This window comes from Pogoniulus pusillus, chromosome 3 (assembly GCF_015220805.1).
Source record: "Pogoniulus pusillus isolate bPogPus1 chromosome 3, bPogPus1.pri, whole genome shotgun sequence".
Lineage (NCBI taxonomy): Eukaryota > Metazoa > Chordata > Aves > Piciformes > Lybiidae > Pogoniulus > Pogoniulus pusillus.
This window is the reverse complement of record NC_087266.1, coordinates 22,362,726-22,385,096: the sequence shown is the minus strand read 5'-3', so window position 1 is coordinate 22,385,096 and position 22,371 is coordinate 22,362,726. Positions and strand designations below refer to the sequence as shown.

The 22,371-nt window shown below is 43.3% G+C and overlaps 1 protein-coding gene across 4 annotated transcripts in view; it reads right to left on the bottom strand.

Annotated features, from left to right (window-relative positions):
• Positions 1-10,901: 10,901 nt before the first annotated feature.
• The window catches only part of WASF3 (WASP family member 3), a 99,364-nt gene continuing 87,894 nt past the window's right edge, over positions 10,902-22,371 (bottom strand). For 3 of the 4 annotated variants that reach the window (XM_064172206.1, XM_064172212.1, XM_064172222.1), the window contains 3 exons: positions 19,548-19,811; positions 16,078-16,448; positions 10,902-15,453 (listed from right to left, as the gene is read on the bottom strand). In XM_064172206.1, coding sequence (XP_064028276.1) covers positions 15,296-15,453; positions 16,078-16,448; positions 19,548-19,811 — 793 coding nt within the window. In that variant the 3' untranslated portion in view covers positions 10,902-15,295. Of the gene's footprint in view, positions 15,454-16,077; positions 16,449-19,547; positions 19,812-20,655; positions 20,823-22,371 lie in introns of all 4 variants that reach the window. The other variant, XM_064172230.1, reaches the window with a different exon arrangement.

The following is a 22,371-nucleotide window of genomic DNA, read 5'->3' as shown; positions in this document are numbered from 1 at the left end:
TCCCCCTGGCCACAACCACCCCTCAGGTAGTTGTAGGCAGCAATAAGGTCACCTCTGAGCCTCCTCTTCTCCAGGCTAAACAATCCCAGCTCCCTCAGCCTCTCCTCGTAGGGCTGTGCTCAAGGCACAGTTACATAGGCTGCTTTGTCCTTCACAAATACTAAGCCTGGTTTAATCAGGGATGAATCATTGTCTCTAACTAGAGGTTCATTGTAAACTAGCCAATGGGGTCACCCCGTTTCACACCAGTTCTTATCCCTATAGGTTTGGTCTCTCCTCCTTTGGCTCTAATGCATGTGTGGATGTTCTCGTAGAAGCCTTTAATTATGCCAATTATATCATCATCATCATCATCATCATAGAATCAACCAGGTTGGAAGAGACCTCCAAGATCATCCAGTCCAACCTAGCACCCAGCCCTATCCAATCAACTAGACCATGGCACTAAAGTGCCTCATCCAGGCTTTTCTTGAAGACCCCCAGGGACGGTGCCTCCACCACCTCCCTGGGCAGCCCATTCCAATGGGAAATCACTCTCTCTGTGAAGAACTTCTTCCTAATATCAAGCCTATACTTACCCTGGATCACCCAGGCCCATTTGGTTTAGACCTGCCAAGATGTGGGCATGGCTTACAGAGTCAAAGGCTTTAAGCCAGATTGACAAAGACAACCCCGAGGGGTCTATCTTCTTTCTTTGCTTTTTTGATTAATAGCTGTAACAGTTTGAGGTTCTCAGCACACCCAGAGGATCTGACAAACCCTCTTTGCCTCAGGTTGATGGGACATGCCTTTGCCAACCTAGCAAGCAGTTAGGAATCTAGAAGAGAGTCTCAGAACGACGGAACTGATTGTAACTGGTTGCCAATAACTGATACCATTTTGGTGTTCAGGCACTGGTGATTTTGGTATCAGGATGGTTTGACATCCCCTGACGATGTTGGGAATTTTACCAGTTAAAAGCCAGAGATTCTGTAACTCCTTGAGTTCATCACAATCCGGGTCAAGCTTAAGGATGTCTTTCAAGCTTAGCCTGTCAGGGCCTGGCACAGATTTTTTGTCCATTTCCTTGATGTTCTTTAGAGTTTCTTTGTAATCACCTTATAAAAGGCCGAATTGTCTGTCTGCCCAGCTCAAGGACTGGAAAGCACCTAGTCCTGTAAACTCATTCTGGGACTACCATCTAGACTTATAGGTGTTACTACCCTCTTCTAGAGGGATGGCACATTGTGAAGAGTCCTCCTCATCCAAAATTATATTAGCCAGCTTCCCTCTACCACAATGGAAGGGGCGTGGGAATCGGAGAAACTTCCCACGTTTAACTGCTCTTTTCCTCACCCACTCTTTCTGAGGCCTTTTCTGGTTCTTTTTAGGCTGAGAATTTTGTTGGCTCTTTTTGGAATTATCTCCCTTAGGTGTTTTCTCAAAGAAGTGTGAATATTCATTCCCTGCCACCTCATTGAGTCGTTTCAACGAGTCTTCCTCCCCTCCAATTATTTGTTCAAACACATGCTGGAGGGTAGACAATTTCCCTTTTCTTATCCACTTACTTACAGTATCTCTATATTGGGCTTTTATATCCCCACTCAAAAATGATGGTATATCAGACACCCTCCCCTGCTCCTCCTTTAGTTTACTTTTCTGACTCGCTGTTTTCTCTCTGTTTGGCAGCACAGGTTGCTGCCTCTGTCTCCTCCTATCGCTGATCTGTTTGGCTGTTTTAGATGGCAAACGTTCTGCAATCAGTTCATTGATGTTCTTTCTCCCTTCAAACTCTTTCTTCAATTTTTGCAGCAGTTCTTCTTGGGACCATACTTGCTTGTGGGCACCTCGCTTAGAGCTCTCTTTGGGGCAGGTGGCTTTTACTCTCTCAGCATTTCTCAGGGCTGGGTGGGCCAGGCTTTTATGTTGACCCAGGCCAATTTTAGTTCTAAATGTTCTATTGCATTCCTCACACACAAACTCTTCTCTTTGAGTAAGTTCTTGGGCTCCTTTGCAGTCTGGTAGGTGGCATGAGGTGCTATGATACTTCTCATTTGTCTTTCTGCAACAGGAGCATTGGAAGACGAACTTTCTTTTCCCATGTGCTCTTTTTAGATGGTCTATTAGTCTCCTCAGTCTCTCAATCCGAGTGGCACAGCATGGACAAGTTGGATTATCGTCAGGCATTTTCACCACTGGAGTCCCTGGTGAGACATCTGTTGTGGTTTCTGACTCAGGTGATGCAGTAAGTATTGAGAGCTCATCAGTGAAACCAGGGGTGGCTGGAAAGTCCACATCCTCCTTCTTGCTCGTGTCTAGGCTCTGATCTACAGAAAGAGAGTTCCTCTCACCTGGTGTTTGCAGGTGGACAGAAATCTGACAGCAGCTCCTCGTTTTCCTCTCACAGGTGTCAGGTACAAGATGATGACAGAACCTTAGTACAGATCCATCACTGCCAAAGGAAGCCCTCTCGTCACACGTCCCTTCCCTGAAGCTAACAATATGCAAGAAACTGAAGTAACCTCAAATTTATTGTTTTCCCCCATACTAAGCAACCTCAAACTGGGCAAAAACTGCCAGGGTCCTCCTGAACTCTCCTTCCACCACTGCAGCATTGTAGAAGCCAAATGCTAGTGGTCCTCTCTCCAATAAAATGGCATCTAGCTGGGCAGAGCTGAAGAACCTGTTCAAACATTTTCATGCTTCTTGCATTATCTGGCCTTGTATTTCAATCAAATACTGCAGTGCAGCTGCCAGCCAATAGGTTTTTACTCTCTGGTTAATCCTGCTTGGCTCGTTTGCTAGGATAAGCTCCAGAGAAGGCGTCTGTTTAGGCTGCCACACACACGCTGCGTGGGAGTCCTGCTGCAACATGCTGCTTTCCAAAACCTTCCCTCATTAGCAATGCTTCTGCAGCAGCTGCCAACACCTTGCCAGACATTCAGTGCATCACATAGGGGTGGCTCTCTCTCCCAGGCTGAGCCACGTATGATGCTGAAGGATGACAACAGCAGCAGACAGCAGTGACTGAATATGGCAGGGAAGGGAAAACAGCTGTGAAAACAGAGATGCTTGGCAGCAACATGTAGATCACAACCAGTGTTTAGACACTGTCTGTACCAGTATTTTAGTTTGGATCAGAAGTACTTATGAAGCAAATATGCTCATTCCCACTTGCTATGCTTTACTTTCTGTTGCAGTTCCGAGCTAGTGCCCTACCCTAGTGTCTTAATTGTAAATAAGTGTTTCCAGAGAATTCCAGTCTAAAAGATTTCAGAGGTTGGACATAAAATAATAACTTTATCTAATCCCATTAGCCTGCTGAGTATTCTCATATTTTGCTGTACAAGCTTGCAGTCTCTCTCTCTGGCTACCTTCCACTTGGCCTCTGGTTTCTCTATCTCTGCTCCTGACCTTGTATTTGCCTGGCTGACTCTTCTGTTTTGGCTTTCATAAGGTATGGGTGTGAGGGGCAGAGACTGCAAGCCCTTTGTGGACCTCTTTGTGTCCAGGGGGGAAGAGATCTGGAATATTGTCCAAGGGGGCATTGTGTTGTTGTTGAACTGTAAATATATGTAAGTATAACTTATTTGTGTTTATTGTCTTTTGTACTTGTTGTATTTAGCCCACTTTTGTAAATATCATTTATTTTAACTTCCAAAATTCTGATTTGAGTGTGGTAAATTTACTCTGGGGGTTCAGTTTCCAACTCAGTGGGGTGCAAATCCAACCTACAACACTCCCTGGCATGGAGCAGTGCTGGAGTTCAATGCTTCCCAGACACAGCTCAGCACAAGACCTGCTCTCTCTGGGTTTAGCTTACAGGCACTTAGCTTGCATGAAGCAGAACTCTTGAAACCTAGCCAGTGGTGACCAGCAGCCCCCGCCCACTGCTCCCTTTGAGGTCTGTGGCTAAACAACACTGACCAACTGACACCACAGCCCCTCAGGCTGCAGTTTCACCTGTTCCCAGTAGAGGAGTTGTCACCCGTATGTCTCAAGGCAATTCCAGTGGAAGGAAACTAACACTACCAGGGACCCTCCTTGCCTTTATCTCTCTAGTTTAGGCACCCAGCAGAAAAACTGAGGCAGTGAGACCCCATTCATAGAATAGAATCACAGAATCAACCAGGCTGGAAGAGACCTCCAAGATCATCCAGGCCAACCTAGCACCCAGCCCTAGCCAGTCAAATAGACCATGGCACTGAGTGCCTCATCCAGGCTTTTCTTGAACACCTCCAGGGTCGGTGACTCCACCACCTCCCTGGGCAGCCCATTCCAATGCCAATCACTCTCTCTGGCAAGAACTTCCTCCTAACATCCAGCCTATAGCTCCCCTGGCACAACTTGAGACTGTGTCCCCTTGTTCTGTCTGGGAGAAGAGACCAACCCCCACCAGACTACAACCTCCCTTCAGGTAGTTGTAGAGAGCAATGAGGTCCCCCTTGAGCCTCCTCTTCTTCAGGCTAAACAACACTGTCATAGGGTGCTCCAAAACTCCTTTCCCTACCCTCTGTCTGCAGACCACCCGTGCCAACACATATCTCAAAACCTACAACTTTCAGGTTCTGTAACTTTCTTTGATTTCTGTGCTAAAATATTAATGGTGCCTCTGGTATCTTCACTCCTGTCCTGCCTTCTCTTGTCACCCCACTTCCTCTCAATTCCATTTAATTTATGCTTTGTAAGCCAACATATGTTTTTTCCCTACATCATTTTTATAGCACTGGGATGCCTGTTAGCATTCAAACAGATGGGCAAGAATAAATGGTTGCTGCCCAAGAGCGAGAGAGAAGCAATACCTGCAGCAGAGTGGTAATTATAGAGATTGTGCAAAGCTCACACCTGGAAGCCTCAAAAAGAGAGCTGCATCTTAGACTCACATATTCCTTAAATATCCTCCCACCCTGAATATTCATGTTCTGTTTCCTGAGCTGAAAACATCCCCAGCTCAGTAGACTCCTTTAATAATTCTTGCACTCATGAATTTTAAAAAAGACCTATTCACTATTTAAATGCCAACCTAAGCCTATTTATGCTCACCAAGTATCAAGGCCAGCAACATTGCCAGTGCTGCTTCTACTCTCACATCTCATCTGATCAGTGAAGGAAACAAAAGCTGAAGTAGGCAGATGGGTGAATCAAGGAGAAATATCATTACATAAGGCAGCTGATAAGGTGAAGAGAATAAAAAGGGAAGGTGATCTTCAGGGAGAAGGTGAAAATTCAGCCTCACCATTCAGAGGACGTTTCAATAGGCAGATAGAACAAAACAAAGAATTGTCACCAATTATTCACCAAAACATCACCTTCTGTTGTTTAGAACAGGAAAAATCCTGGCCTTTCTCTTCTTTCTTCCTTCCTCATCTCTGTTGAAAACCCCTTTATTTTCCTACTTCTGGTTTAACAGAGAGAAGAATGCCACAGATCTGTGGTGTTATTCTCTCCATTTACAAGAGAAATCCTGTACTTAACTGCTTTCTCTCTGTTAACAGAACAAGAAAGAAGCAATGCCACAGCTAGACAACTGCCAAGTCTCTTACCTCAAACAATTCCAGTTGTTAGCAGCTGCCTCACAATTTGACATATTTTAACTAGGGCTGAAACCCCATAAAGTGAGGATTTATCATATCTTCCAGCAAATCTACCATACCATATAAATAATTCATATAAATGCTTTAAACATACAAGGGATATAGGTCAGGAGGGACACCACAGGAGAAGAATGGAGCATCCTTTACTTAAGGCATGTGGTAGATCTAAATTCAGTTTCCTAGGCAGGCCATGTCTACTTAAAGAATGAAGATGGCTCTTCAATAATTTAAAAAGCAAAGGGTGATTTGACAGTCACTAGGGGCTTTGAAGAGAATACAGATGACTTAAAAAAATAGAGATTAAGAAAAAAAGAGAGAGAAAGAGTTTGGGGGTTTTGTTGTTTTGGGGTGGGTTTTTTTTGCCTTTTTTTTTTAATAGGTAATAATTTGTCTGATAGAAATCATTTGGGAACTAGGCAGGTCTCTTGCTTACCTTCTTTAAGAGATGTGTGAAAAGTCATAATGGTGGCTTGCAACAGTTCTGGCAGCAGCTGGTTACTGGGAGAGGCAGCAGGATCCATATATTTTAAAGTAAACTCCAGGGTTCCAGGAATCATTGACATTGTCCCTCAGGGATCAGTGCTGGGCCCCATCCTCTTTAACATCTTCACAGATGACCTGGATGAGGGCATGGAGTCAGTCATCAGCAAGTTTGCAGATGACACTAAGCTGGGGGCAGATGTGGCTGGGTTGGAGGGCAGAAGGGCTCTGCAGCAGGACCTTGACTGCCTGGACAGATGGGCAGAGTCCAATGGGAAGAGGTTCAATAGCTCCAAGTGCAGGGTGCTGCACTTTGGCTACAACAACCCCATGCAGAGATACAGGCTGGGGTCGGAGTGGCTGGAGAGCAGCCAGACAGAGAGGGATCTGGGGGTGCTGATTGATACCCGCCTGAACATGAGCCAGCAGTGTGCCCAGGTGGCCAAGAGAGCCAGTGGCATCCTGGCCTGCATCAGGAATGGTGTGGTCAGCAGGAGCAGGGAGGTCATTCTGCCCCTGTACTCTGCACTGCTTAGACCACACCTTGAGTACTGTGTTCAGTTCTGGGCCCCCCAGTTTAGGAGGGACATTGAGATGCTTGAGCGTGTCCAGAGAAGGGCGACGAGGCTGGTGAGAGGCCTTGAGCACAGCCCTACGAGGAGAGGCTGAGGGAGCTGGGATTGTTTAGCCTGGAGAAGAGGAGGCTCAGGGGTGACCTTATTGCTGTCTACAACTACCTGAGGGGTGGTTGTGGCCAGGAGGAGGTTGCTCTCTTCTCTCAGGTGGCCAGCACCAGAACGAGAGGACACAGCCTCAGGCTGTGCCAGGGGAGATTTAGGCTTGAGGTGAGGAGAAAGTTCTTCACTGAGAGAGTCATTGGACACTGGAATGGGCTGCCCAGGGAGGTGGTGGAGTCGCCGTCCCTGGAGCTGTTCAAGGCAGGATTGGACGTGGCACTTGGTGCCATGGTCTAGCCTTGAGCTCTGTGGTAAAGGGTTGGACTTGATGATCTGTGAGGTCTCTTCCAATCCTAATAATACTGTGATATTGTGATTTAATCAAGATTCAGTTAGCTCAGCTGAAGACCCTCAAGGTCACACATCCAGATCTGCATTTTACAGGAAGGAAGATCACAGAATCACAGAAACTTTCCAGTTGAAAAAGACCCTCAGGATCACCAAGTCCAACTGGTATCCCTACTCTATGAAGTTCACCCTTAAACCATATCCTCAAGCACCACATCCAAACGACTTAAATACATTCAGGGTTGGTAACTCAAGCACCTCCCTGGGCAGCCCATTCCCATGCCTGACCACTCTTGCCCTGAAAAAAGGCTTTCCTAATGTCCAGTCTAAACCTACCCTGTTGCAGCTTGAGGCCATTCCCTCTTGTTCTATCACTATAACCTGTGAGAAGAGACCAGCACCAGCATCTCCACAATGTCCTTCCAGGTAGCTGTGGACACAGCGATGAGGTCTTCCCTCAGCCTCCTACTTTTTCAAACTGAACAGCCCCAGCTCCTTCAGCCAAAGATTTATTTTCCTGGCCCTCCACCAGCTTCATTGCCCTCCTCTGCACTGGTCCAGGTTTTAGTCAGTGTTTCACCACCCACACTGCAACGTAGCACTGTACACATTACCTACCTTAACGTTTTCTTGTCACAGATGAAAATACTTGGATGAATCTACACAGGAGCCCTTTACAACACTCCAAAAGGTTCACTAACTGCCATAAGCAAACCATCTAAACCTCTGTTAGAGCGAAAACATGCCATAAACAGAAATCACACAGAAACCTATGAGGAAGCTTCTACAGGCAGCCTAAAAAGTGTTACTCTGGTTGTCATTTTGAGAATATGAAACACCCCCCAGAAAGTACAGAAGTAGCATTTACAACGTCATGGTTTAGCCTGCTGTGTGAAGGCATCCCGAGAGAAAGTTTTTAGGAAGTATGCTAAGTTCCCTGGGGCTGTTCAAGGCAGGATTGGACGTGGCACTTGGTGCCATGGTCTAGCCTTGAGCTCTGTGGTAAAGGGTTGGACTTGATGATCTGTGAGGTCTCTTCCAACCTTGGTGATACTGTGATACTCTTTGGAAGGAAAGTCAGACAGACCAGAAAACCAAAGCAATACAGGTGTACCTGAAAGCACTACAGAAGCACCTGAAATCAGTGAAAACTAATGCAAACAAATCTGAAAAGGTGCCCCAACCAAAGTTAAGGTGAGGCCTCATGTGGTTGGAGTCAGCACTAACTTCAGAAAGATTCACATTTCATCACTAAGCTGAGACCATGATAAATGATCCTGCTGCTAGCATTATCCTCCTCATTGGAGGAGAAAGGCCCCATGCCCAGAAGTGGCATCCCTTGTAATGTCTACTTATCTATTTGAGGACAAGAAGCCACAGCTCACCAACCAAGCCCTAAGTCCAGTTGAAGAAGGGAATGGGAAGGTTTTTGGCTAGTAATGTGCAAAAAACAAACAAACAAACAAACAAAAAAACAAACACCCCTACAAACAGAAACCTGAAGAAAGAGGCTAAAGAGAGAAGACTTTAGAGAGACAGCCTTCAGGTGACAGTAAGTACAAGCCATTGACTTTGGAGAGCAAAGGCATTTCTACAACAGCTGGTGACTGCATCCCATTTGTGAAAGGTGCCAAGCCATGGGCACAAGCCAACCAGCAAGTCAGAGAAAGATAACTGATAAGGGACTGTAAAGTTCAATTCACCAGAGAGATAAAACATTAACAGCAGGATTACTCAGAAAACTGACTAAGGAATTCACCAGCACCGGCAGACACCAAGACAGAGCCTGATTTTCAAGCACAGAGAAGAGATGAATTTCAGTGCTGCCTTTGGTATAACTGGTAGGACTTCTGTTCAGAGTTGCTGTCAAAACCAGGTGGAACAGGCTGCCCAAAACTGACTGGCACAAGGGCAATTGTCAGACTCCTAAACCTCTCTTCCTACTTTGGACCTACTCTGCGCTGGCCCTGAGAGTGACCACTGAGCAGGGCAGATAGTTTTCATGTGGTGTGACAGCACATGAGCAACTGAAACAACTGACTTGGAAAGGTCACACATCTTAGACAAGCTGTTGAGACATCTCAGAAGCAGTTGCCCTCAACTCTAATCTCCCAAGCACTCTGCACATGACCCCTCACTAAGAGAAAAGCACAAAAATACTCCCTGCTCTGGCTAATCAGATAAGAACTTATCTGCAGCACTAAGAACTAATCTCCAAAGACACTACTATATTTAGCTAAGGATCTCTTAGGGGCTACTTGTTTTCTTAGCCAAAAAAAGACCAGTGCAGCACAGATTTATGAGACTGCTGCTTTCCACACCAAGGCATGCACCCACAGGTAAGAACAGGCTTCCTCAGAGAGACCTGCAAATACTTGACAGCACATACAAAAAACATCTTTGCCTCCACTTATTAGCACAGAAAGCAAAATATTAAATTGCTTCTCCATTTTGTACTTATTTTCAGTGCTCTCAATCTTTATCTTTACCTCTTTAATGGAAGACAATGGTCAGTTGGATGCCCACAGTCTTCCTCAACTTCCCTCCTTTAAAGACCAGGTGATCTTGGAAGGGCATTCAGTGACAAGCTAAAGTCACTCCTGGCTAGTCTGTGGCAGACACCAGGGCCTGAGGGACTCTAGCAGGGATTATAATTTCTGATCATTCCATGTATATAGAATTAGAGAATGGTTTCAGCTGAAAGGGACTTCCAAAGCTCATCTAGTTCAACCCTCCTGTAGTGCACATCCTCTATTAGGTCACATAGCCCATAGTCCTGTCAAGCTTGACTTTGAATGTCTCTAAGGATGGGGCCTCAACTACCTCCCTAGGCAACCTGTTCCAGCATTCCATTATCCTCATGGTAAAGAATTTGTTTCTAACGTCCAACCTAAATCTCCTCCAATTTAAAACCTTTGCCCCTTGTCCTATCGCTACCTTTGTAAACAGTCCCTTTCCAGCCTTCTTGAGGCTGCCTTCAGGTACTGTAAGGCTGCTATTAGGTCTCCTTAGAGTCTTTTCCAGGCTGAAACACACTGAGCACACTAACAATGCTTAAGTACATGAACAGCCTCAAGATTCTCCAAATCACAGGATCATAGGATGTTAGGGGCTGGAAGGGACCTGAGGAGATCATCGAGTCCAACCCCCTGCCAGAACAGGACAATGCTATCTAAAACACATCCAGACAGGCCTTGAAAGTCTCCAGAGAAGGAGACCCCACAACCTCTCTGGGGAGCCTGTTCCAGTGCTCTGTGACCCTTACAGCGAAGAAGTTCCCCCTGGTGTTGAGGCAGACCTTGTACCTCTGTGCATGTGCACATCTGTGTCTGTGCATGTCTGCACACACTCATGAGACAAACACACCAGACTCAGAACTAACAATGCTGCCTGGCTGCTGCCACTAGATAAGAACCTTTCTCCAAAGCAGATTGCAGGAGGTTAGATTTCTGCTTGTTTGGTTTTTCAAGAAGAAAAAAAACTGTCATGTCTCCAAGAGAGAAAGAGAGGAGAGAGAGAGGGGGAGAGGAGAGAGAGAGGGGGAGAGGAGAGAGAGAGGGGGAGAGGAGAGAGAGAGGGGGAGAGGAGAGAGAGAGGGGGAGAGGAGAGAGAGAGGGGGAGAGGAGAGAGAGAGGGGGAGAGGAGAGAGAGGGAAACAAGGAAAAAGAAGAAAAGGTGGAAGATATGGGGTGTCAAAATCAACACTGTCAAAGCCATCTTTGGATAAGCTGTTCTAGTATTTATTTTACCCCACTGCTAGGAAATAGTACTTCAGCTCAAGACCAAATTTGTGCAAATTCAGCTTCCAGCCACAAGACTGTAATGAAGTTTTCATTATCATCAGGTTTATAATCAGTTCACTTTAGAGTGGTATTTTAGACACTTTTAGAAATTACACATTTGCTGTACCCTTAGATGTGTTGTTTCAAGTGGAAGGCAACACCCCTTCATGATTAAAACAAGGTCTGGCACCTGAGAGATAACATACCTGCAGAAAACATCACAAGAAACAATTTCCCAAGGAGTCATTTCCCTTCCTCCCAACTCCATCCACGCACCATAAACAAGCTCCATTTGGAGCCTGTTCTGCACAGCGTGCACTTCTCTCACAACAAAGGTTTGTATACTCCTTCATTTAGCCCATCTTAGTACAGAGAAAATCAGAACTATCTAAATACCAACTGATGTCAGTGCAAATATTTTTAACATTCAAAAGACAACCATAGAAGCGGTGGAGGCAGCCTGCCAAGTGATCATCAGCCCTATCTCCAAGCCCAAATGACAAATGAGCAGTTTGAAATGCTTTACTAAGATAGTCTCAGGGAAAAAATTGCCAGCTTTTGTATTCAGCTTCTATGTAAATTGGTGTCTTTGCTCTAAATTACCTGAATTAAGTTCAAATCAACGATGGAAAATTTCAGTGAAGTAAGAACCAAGCACCAGAGGGACTGGAATTGGCAGCTGAACAGGGTAAAGATTAATTTATTTTCCCAGGAAACAACTACATCTAAGATGCATAAACAAATCTGTTTAATTTACAATTAGGCTACTCTATTACACAAATGGTTTATTGCACAGTTTGCAGCCAGCTAGAATGTTTTGGTGAGAAGAACTAGATTGCAAGCTGTGAAAAGGAAAACAGAATGATGTCTACCTCACTTGTAGGCTTGCTGAGAGATATAAGAACAAGAATCCAAATATAGATAGCACAATTCTGCTGGGGAGCTTGGAGCTGTATTTCTCTCTCTAGCCTCTCTGCCGTTTCTCTGATTAATCCACTTTGCTTCCTAACCCCCTGTCCGAACTTCCATTCTTCCTTGGGACTGGGGTAAGGTTGAGAGGGGCAAGGGGAGAAGGTGGAAGGGCAGTTGGGAGCCCCTCCTGGGGACTCAGGTTTCTGGGAGGCGAGTTGTGTTTCTGTATTACCTTTTACCTTGTATATTTCTGTACATAAATGTATGTACTGTAAATATCTGCTTGTATATTGTGCCAGCTGTAAATAATAAGCTTCATTCAATTTCCAGAGCCAGCTGAGTCTAGTCTGGGCGATTTCCAAAGTGATGGGGGGGTGGGTAACACCCAAACCATCACATTTATGTAAGTTCATCCCAGTGAAATGGTTTATGCAAGTTCTTCCCAGTGAAAAAAAAAAACCCAATCCACTCTTGTTACCATAGTGGGGTTTATCCTCATTACAACTAAAAGAGTAAATTAAAACTATTTTTCTAGTAGGCAGAGAGAGGTTTGCATTTGACAATATTGTCCTCGGTGTCATTAATCTACAGAGACTCTCATTAAAAGAAGCAGGGAGGGAGGCTTCCTAATACACCTCATACATCGTCCTGTTCTTTCTGGAAGCAAAGCTGCTGTTGAATCCATTTCAGTGAAGAAAAAGTTAAGCTGCCTCTAGATTAATTAATACCTCTTTACACCAGCCAAAAACTTCAGCTTGGAGCTTGAATCAAGGTTTGCAAACGAACATAGTATGCGTGTTGGAAGGAGCAGCAGTACCTTAAAGGAGTCTGGTTCTGTAGACTCCACCATCCATCCCAGCAAACCAATGGTTAATGGGATCACAGACAGCATTTGGAAGCTTTACATTTTCTTTTCCCCTATTTGTAAATACCAGATAAAAATTAACAGCAAAACCTTACTAACTAATCTTAGAAAAGAAAGACAGGCTCAAAAGTGAGATTTTATTCATATTTGTTACTTATTCACAACTCAAAAGTCTGATGAAACTGGTAAAACCAGCTTAGAATAATGTTAGTTTACATCACTAAATTCAACTCACATTTGCTTAATAAAATACCAAAAGGAAAATGACAACATTGCAGGTTCAGAAAAACAGGTTGGCTACTACAGCTGAAAGAACTACACTACCTTAACTGGCCAATGACTGATTGCTCATTTAATGCTTATTCTTCATAATTAACACAACTTAAAAAACTTCAGACACGTCCAACTTCTGTGCTCATAAAATATATCTTCTGTCATATCAAATTCCAGTAGATTGGAAAGAATCTTCTGCTGAGGTATTTCATTTCAGCATGTATTAAAAGAGTAGCGAGAGTGTTCTCCCTACTTACACAGCGATGTAACACTGCAGTCCCAGCTGCACTTTTAGCCTACCCGTCCAAAGAATCAGTTTGCAAACCACTGTGCAAACCCCATGGTCATCCAAACAAACCATCTCTATCCAGGGATGAAAACCACCATCAAGGCTATGGCCTACATCCTGTCCTCTGCGGTGGACACACAGACCTCAGATTCCAGAACACAAAATATAGCAGACTTCAGCTCGCTCTTTTAAGGCTAAGACAAGCTCAGCTCCATAGAGACTTTGTCCCTTGTTCTACTGCTGGTTGCCTGGGAGAGGAGACCAATCCCCACCTGGCTACTACCTCCCTTTCCAACTGAAAAGGATTTGAGTACCTTCAACTGCCACCAGTTACCAAGAGCTGTAGCTGGTCACCATCATGCAGAGGTTGGTCTTGCTTTATGTGACAAATTTTAAACACCAACACGGAGGCAGTAGGATTCCACCCAGCCATAAAGAAGACCACCAGGGATGGAAAAATCATACATGGATTAAACAGCAATACAGTAGCCAATAGCTCGCATGCAAACATCTTGTTAGACTGTTACATTCTCAGGACTAAAACTGTTAAATGTGTAAACACAGGCTAGATAATTATCTTTCAGTTCTCTCTTTATTTTACATAGTTATTTACTTTTTTGTTTTCCTTTTTAAAGAACTGACAGAGCCTCACAAAACAAAGGGACTTTACCAAATGTTAGACCTGGAATTATAGAGACTTCAGTTACAAAGACTGAAACTGGAAGAAAAGAACTCATTCCCTGCTACAAATAGAATTTTAAAAGCCTCATTAGGTAAAGCAGCAGCCTGACTCCATCCAGAGGGGGGAAAAAAATTATAAGAAGGAAAAAAAAAAACCCACTCCCAAACAAAAAATTTAATACTGGAATTGCCTTTGAAGAAAACAGAGCCAAAGTAGACTGTATGGCAGCAACTGCTCCTAGGGAAGGAGCAAACAAATGTCTATGTTTATGGCATAGGAACTAAACACCCATTAAAACTGTTTGAACTGCCAGTCTTTCCTCAGTGAGATGCACCAGGGGAAAAAAAATACATTCAAAGTAAGAGTAGCTTTGAATAGATGTGCTACAGGAAGCTGAAAACTACCTGTCATGACTACACATGTACAAACCATCAACAAAACTTATTTACAGATGTTTGTACCTACAGGCATAAAGACCAAGTTTAATACTTGTGAAATGCATCTGATCACTAGATCTGGACCATTCCAATCTTTAGCCATAACACAGTAACATCTCTACACTGCAACGACTGCATGGCTTCAGTCACATCTGTCCTCAAGACTCTGCATCTAATTGGTCAGTGTTGTAGAAGTATTTTAACCACCATTTGTAACATAGATGTGCATCCACTGCCTATCCCGAGACATCCCCCCTGCCCTATACTTTAGTCAACAAGCAGCCAACAACCCAGAGCTGGTACTGCTGCAAACTTAGACGCTTTGCTCACAAAGTGTTTGTTTTGGAGTGTGTGGAAGAGCAATCAAAACATTACCTTTCATCATCTGCTACATTTTTAAGATAAAAAGAAAGACTATACAAAACCAATTCTGTATGCAAAAAAGGCTAAGCCCAGAAGTAATTAAAAATAGAAGAGAGTGGGCATAATTAGTAGCTCATCAAAAAACCTAACAAAGTCGTATTTAAGTAACATTTCAGTCATGTAGTTAACTGTCCTCAAAGACTAACAACCAGACCAATTCACAAGTACCTAAGTTGCTTAATTAATGAAAAGAATAAGATGTAAAGTAAAAAAAAAACAAAATCCCTTCCAGATCAGGAAAGTCAAATAAAATGCTGGTCCTGTAACAGTGCAACAACTGCAGCATATTTTGCACGCAGCACATGATTTGCTACATTTAGTGGCACTTAAGTATTATGCAGTAAATACTGACAGTAAGACAAGTTTCTGTGCTGCATAAGCATCATCACATCATTGTTAGCAGAGTTGCTAAGCTACGGCATCCTGAAGAACACCAATTCAATTTTAGCACTTCGATCACTAGCCTTAGTGCGTGTCAATGCCCTGCTTTACATCTTGCTAAGAAAGTAATTGCTGTGGCCAAGTATTGGCTTGTCACTGAGCCTGGACCGGGTTCAGTCCGACCAGTCGTTCTCATCAAACTCTGAGTCATCATCGGAGTCGCTGTATTCCACCGCGATGCGCCTCGAAAGGATGGTTGCCACATCATTTCCAACAGGTTCTCGCTTGGCTTCTTGCTCACGTTGCTCCTGCACCTTTTTCAGCTGAATTCCTGTAGAGACAATTATTCTCAGACAAAGCTTTCTGCATAAGAGATTTTAAATTTCATATTGCTATTGGTGAGCTTCTTGTATTCTAGCAATATATTTAGGAAGAAGAAGGAAACAAAGAAATCACTGACTTAGACTAGATTGGAATCCATCCTCAGAGACAGAAGGCTTGCAGACTTCTAAAACTGCCAACTATATGTTAAAACTAAACAATCACGACAGTACAGGTCCTTTTCACCTGAAGATGGAATTTTTCATCATTGTATTTGCAAATACCACTGACCTACAGCTGCCTATTGTAAGCAAAGTCAGGAACAGCCACTACTCATTGGTAAAAAAAACAGAGATCTGAAGCCTGGTGTAGGATAACTCTAACCAGAAGCAAAAATCCAACTGGCTACTTTACATGACAAACATTTGATTGTGTCCATCAAACACTAGGCTATGTTGGACAAAGTTGTACATCTTTAGATTTAGGACCCAAGCCAGGGCTGACAAATGTTAAACAATGATATCCTGCCAAGCTGAGAACAGAAGCCATGAACTTAGATCACTGGAAGACAACACTGCTTTCATTGAAAACCAATCAACCAACCAACAGTACCCAAAAGTCAGTGTCCACTTACCCATTCGAATGGCAGCAAGGAGATCACTTCGTGCATCACTTATTGGCTGCTGTGCAGCTTCATGACGTTTTGCCTCTGTAGCTGGAGGAGCATGCATTGGGGAGGAAGAGAGGGATGAACCTGCAGCAGGAGGGCCTGGAGGGGGAGGAGGTGGGCCAGGAGGAGGAGGAGCAGTGACAACAAGCCCACTAGAAGGAGGAGGATGTGTAGCTGCATACGTAGAGCCAGTCACCAGTCCAGAATGGGAAGATGGCACAGGAAGCTGAAGGGGACTAACAAATGCAGTTTGTGCTGAAGGAATCATAGGGGGAGGAGGAGGAGGGGGAGGACCTGCAGGATTGTAATAATCCACCATCTGAGCTGGAAGCATCCTATATAAAACAAAACAAAAACATTTAATGTATTGAAGTCAGGACTTAGAGAATCACCTCCCCTTAAACTGCTCTCATCCAACCTCAGCTAAAACCAAATTCAAAGGAATCTGAACAGTTGAGCTAAACATGCAAGTGATTATAAACATAGGAGATGGCAAATATATGTTGAGATTTAAAGCCTATGACAAAGTTAAAAGCTCTTCCAGCACTCCAACATGAGATTTTCAACTTAAGAGGTTCTGCCTAGTTAAGTATAGAGCTATGCTTGTTGCTATACCTCTGCTTTGTGAGAATATGAAGCACAACACCTACAGAGAAGGGACCAAAGCTGTAGACTAAGCCTATCACTTCCATGGAAGACCAAGTGTTAGAACAGGTATTGATAAACAAAAAAAGGTAGAGGCATGAAGCACAATGGGAAATATGAATGGCAGGATTTACAGAAAGGTCCATCATACATCTCATGTGGTTCTTTACAGATTCATAGATTGCACTGGGTTTGAAGAGACCTTTGACAGTCATCTTGTCAACTCCCCTGCAGTGAGCAGGGACACCTCCAATTAGATCAAGTTGCCCAGAGCCACACCGAGTGTGATCTTGAAGGTCTCCAGGAATGGGATCTCAACCACATCCCTAGCATCCCTCAACTTTAGTCACATGCATTGATTTAAATATTATGTAATTAAATTGATTCATTCCAATTATTCATTCAAGAGAAGGAACAGAGAAAAGCTGCTCTCTTTGCTAAAATGTCATTAAATGAATTTTTAAGCAGAAAAGAATTGGAATTAAGAGTTATGGAACAAGTAATGTACTGGATATAGGAGATAAGATTGAAGGGAAGTTACTGATGACATTCAGTGATGTATGTGACATTCAGCAACAGAACAAGGAGACACAGTCTCAAGTCATGTCGGGGGAGGTATAGGCTGGATATTAGGAGGAAGGTTTTCACAGAGGGAGTGATCTGCCATTGGAATGGGCTGCCCAGGGAGGTGGTGGAGTTGCCATCCCTGGAGGTGCTCAAGAAAAGACTGGATGGGGCACTTGGCGCCATGGTCTAGTTTATTGGATAGGACTGGGTGATTGGCCTGGATGATCTTGGAGATCTCTTCCAACCTGGTTGATTCTATGTCAATGTATCACTGAATGTCAGCACTGTCTATGGTGGATGGACACGAGCCAGCAATGTGCACCTGCAGCCCAGAAGGAAAATCATAACCTGGACTGCACCAAAAGAAGCGGATCAAGAGAGGTGATTCTGCCACTCACTGTGATGTGGTGAGACCTCACTTGGAATACTGCATTCATCTCTGGGGCCCTCAACACAAGAAGGACATGGACCTGATGGATATGGTCATGAGATCACTTCTCCTACAAAGACAGGCTGAGAAAATTGGGCCCCTTCAGCCTGGAGAAGAGAAAGCTCTGTGAAGACCTAATAGTATCCTTCCAGTACCTGAAGGGGGCCTACAAGAGAGCTGGGGAGGGACTGCTTGTAAAGGCCTGTATCAACAGGAGAAGGGGCAACTGGTTTAAAACTAGAGAAGATAGATTTAAATTGGACATTAGGAAGAAGATCTTTACTATGAGGGCAGTGGAACTCAGGAACAGGTTGCCCAGGGAGGTGGAGGCAGAGGCTCCATCTCTGGGCTAGGCTTGATGGGGCTCTGAACAACCTGATCTAGTTGAGGATGTCTCCATTTACTGCAAGAGGTTGGACTAGATGACTTCTAGAGGTCATTTCCAACTTAGCATGTTCTCTGATTCTGTGAATGTATGACAATTGTGATACAGTGACAGTGGTCATGTACCTGAGGAGTAAGCACAAGCCTTTCCATTATAAGCTGGAAATAACAGAGGAGCAGTCAGGTTAGAGCAGTCAATCATAGCCTAACTGAGCCACCCACATCATGAAAAACCATGAATCACACAAATGCTTTCCCAGGATGTATTGAGAAGAAGCAGGCACAGAGTGCTCAGAAAACAGACATTTTCTTGCTATTCAAGAGCCAGTATTCTGCAGCAAGTCTTCCCCTGGAATGCGTTTAGTCAAAATATCTAAGTAGGAGTTTGATAAATTCATATCCTGAATTACAGAGCTTTCTGTAGCAGCAGGAGTCTTGATTCTGTGTCTGAGGACATCCCATCCAATTCTATCATAAGCTCCTTTAAAGAGCCATTTCAGGGATGCAATCCAGACTGCCACATTAATCACATTCAGCAGTATTTCTTTTGCACATTTCCTGAAGTTTAAGATATTACACAAATTATGCTGTAACCATTTTCCACTTCAGAGGAAAATTATCTCCTCCTTAACACTACATTAGGAACTCAATATTTTCCAAGCATATTGATTTCACCACATTCAATATACAGTTCATTATTTCTGCTTTCACCTAAATTCAGTTCACAGACAGAAATGATACCTTTTTTTTTTTCCCCTGACTTCCCCAGACAGACAGGTAATCTATTTGGGTCTTTTCGTGTGTATGCATCATATGTCATGATGGTTACAACAAATGTGCATCTGTGCTAGTCTGAAGCAAGCTAGAATGTTTTGGTGAGAAGAACTAGATCATAGGCTGTGAAAGGAAAACAATGGTGATGTCTATTCCTCTCAGAGTCTTGCTGAAGAAGAAATGGAAAACATTACATAACACTCTTGCCATTTTTGTCTTTCTGGCTGGGCTTCTGACTGAGCTGCATCTCCCTAACCTCACCTTCCACTCACCTTTGCTTCTTAACCTCTTGGCTGAACATCAGTTCTTTTTTTAGGACTGGGGTAAGGTTGAGAGGGGCAGGGAGAAGGTGCAGGAGTGGTTGGGAGCCCCTCCTGGGGACTCAGGTTTCTGGGAGGGGAGTTGTGTTTCTGTATTACTTTTACCTTGTATATTTCTGTCTATAACTGTGTGTACTGTAAATATCTGCTTGTACATTGTGCTAGCTGTAAATAAATAGCTTCATTTATATTCCCAGAGCTGGTTGAGTCTAGCCTGGGTGACTTGTAAAGTGTGGTGGGCAGGGAACACCCAAACCATCACAGCATCCCTCTAGTTTTGTCAAGAATTCGCTAGAAGACGCCAGGAGTTTTACCCATATTCTGCCGGTACCACAGGTACTGAGCCATGTTGGCCATCTGCAGGCTGGGGCGGAGGCGGAGGTGGCTGCTGAGGTCTGTTTAGAGTAGCATGACGTACAGTGGTGGAAGGTGGCCTGTATTCATGCTCATGGCTTTGGGATGCTGCCATGTACTGTGGACCGTCTCCTGTTCCATACGAAGGCATTGCTATCTGCTGATGGAGGGAATGATTCGGAGTAGCAGGATAAGAATAATCTGTAACATCAGATGCATGAGACCTACAATTAAAGTAAATGGATGCAGAACAACAGATTATGTGAGTGTAACAGGCTAGGACCTAAAAAAGCCAAAAAGACAAACTAAAGGAAACACAGTCAGAATTATTCTTGCGACAGGACTCTCTGATTACCAAGCACCATTCCCTTGCAAGTCCACAGAACAATCGAGAACAAAACACAACAAAACAAACAAGCAAAAAGATCATGGTTCAGCTTAATACATCTTGAAAATAAATTAGTCTGAAAGTCAGCATAAAAGGACTGAAATTGAACACTTTTCATATTTAAGTATATTAGCTGCATGCAGAATGTCCTACAAAAAAAAAAAAAAAAAGACCTTTCACCAGATTTTAGAATATTTTAGTAGTCATAAAGAGGCTTATTGTTTCTGCCAGTAACTTTGACAGCTGGAAATGATAATACTTATCAGGCTCACCTTAAGGTAGCAATGGCAGCAGAAAAAGGAAAGCAATACTGCAAGCACTCGCAATTATGCAGAATGCATTTTACCAAAGCAGAGAAAGCCCATGTCAAAAGTTAGGAAATGCCTTTGATTGTTTGCACAATTAATTTTGCTGGAAAGGCTTAGAGAAACTGGGAAACATAAATATTAGTTGAGCAGAGAGTTCATAAAGATACAAAGTCTAGGACGCTCTGTCAAACAGGCCCAAGAGAGGGAGCAGAAGGATCTTTTCATCCCATTACTGCAAGTGGTTGTTTTAGTAATGAGCAATCGTGCAGCCTGGCTTTTAGTGAACACAGTAAACTGATGCACTTATCTGTAAGTCTGGAAGCAAGGTAAGCAACAAAAAGCCAGGGCTTTGAGTAAAACAAAACAACAAACCCTTTGGGCATTTTGTCCTCTTTAATGCTTCCTGCCTGTTCCATTTTCTTTGCGTCACTCATGAACTCAATGCCCATTTTCCTCCTCTCCCACTCTTCTTTTCTTGTTCTGACTTTTCTCACATTAATTTGCTGGCTTCTGTTTGGATTCAGCTTGTGTTTCTCTCTCTAAAGTACAATAGGTATAACAAATACATAGTAAAATGCCACAGCCTGGACACTTGGATGGTAAAATTTAACGCAGAAGTCTTCAAATCAGCAAAGAAGAAACACAAGGCTTTGGGGTTTTTCTACTTTAGCATTACACAAGAATCACAATGTAGCCAAAAAAAGTCTTCTTTGGGACCTTGTTTATAAAACACTGCTCATGTGGTAGCTGTCAGCACAAATACATTTCTGAAACCAGTAATTTTTTTTTACATGTATGGGGTATTTTATAGCTTAGTTCCTACAGCTAAGACTATCCCAAGACAAAAACGAGAAAGTCTTCTTTCCACCTCATTACCACTCACAGAATTAACTCTTCAAGCCATGTCATGCCACAAGATCTATGTCCAACATGATGCACCCTACAAAACCCAAAGTGAAATCCTACAGACTGCAAACATGAGTATCTGCAAACAGTCAAATACATGGTGAAGCTGCTGGGAGGTAAAAACTAATCACTTCAATATCGCTGTTTAAACTCGAGAATCTTGGGGGGGGAGAAGGGGAAGGTGTTAAAGCAAGAAAAAAGATTGGAAGCAAAACTCATGATGAAAAAAATCCACATCTTGCACTTCCTAGCTGAACATCAGAGTCGTTTTACCACATGAACCTATGGTAAGGACAACTTCAGTCAAACATTACAGGCTGACAAATAGGAGACAACCTTTTTAATTAGAAAATGTGAACAAAAAAAAGAATTGGTAATAAAAAACCTTTAGAGAAAAGGGGTCTGAAAGTATTATTGAAGCAGAAGTAGCAATTTTCTTTTAATGCTTTGTTTCAGTTGCAAGATTATTACTCTTCACAAATACCAAAACATGAAATAGACAAAGTTCTGACCAGATTTTTCTTATTTTTTTTCAATTATTTTAATTAAACTCCATTAGACAACAGAGTAAAAGGATCAATCTACACACCTGCAGTGGTTGCTGCTTCCTCAGCCTAGCCGCTCAACAATTAAAACATTAATTTGTCACATACTTTCCTCAGTAGATTCTGTTCCTAACATTAGTGCTAGCAATCAACCCCAACTGAAGAAATCAAGTTGGAAATTACTATAGTGAGAACAGCTTAGTGAACAAAAAATATATCAGGCTTGTGTGCACACCAGGAGAAGGAACTCTCCCTGAGTTCAAAGGGAATCTCAGCCAATGAAGATAAATTCTGCTGCCCGTCCCTAAGCAGAGAGTTCTGCGTGTCCCTGAGCAGAGAGTTCTGCTGTGTCAAGCGATAATGTTGCATCTGGTTTCATAGCTTGCTTTTAGACAAATAGAACATCCATAAAGCTGAACTATTCTCCCACTCAAGCATTTTGTTAGAGACAAAAGTACGCTCAACTGAGCAGATCACAGGAAAACATTTAAGCTATCGGTCTCCTAACATGACAAACTAGACACAAAGGAAGAGGTACTGACAGCACCCACTAGAGGCAGACTTAAATGCTTTTGTAACTACAGTTACTGGCAATCAAATATAAAGCATGCAGCAAACATTTCACTCCAGTGCATAA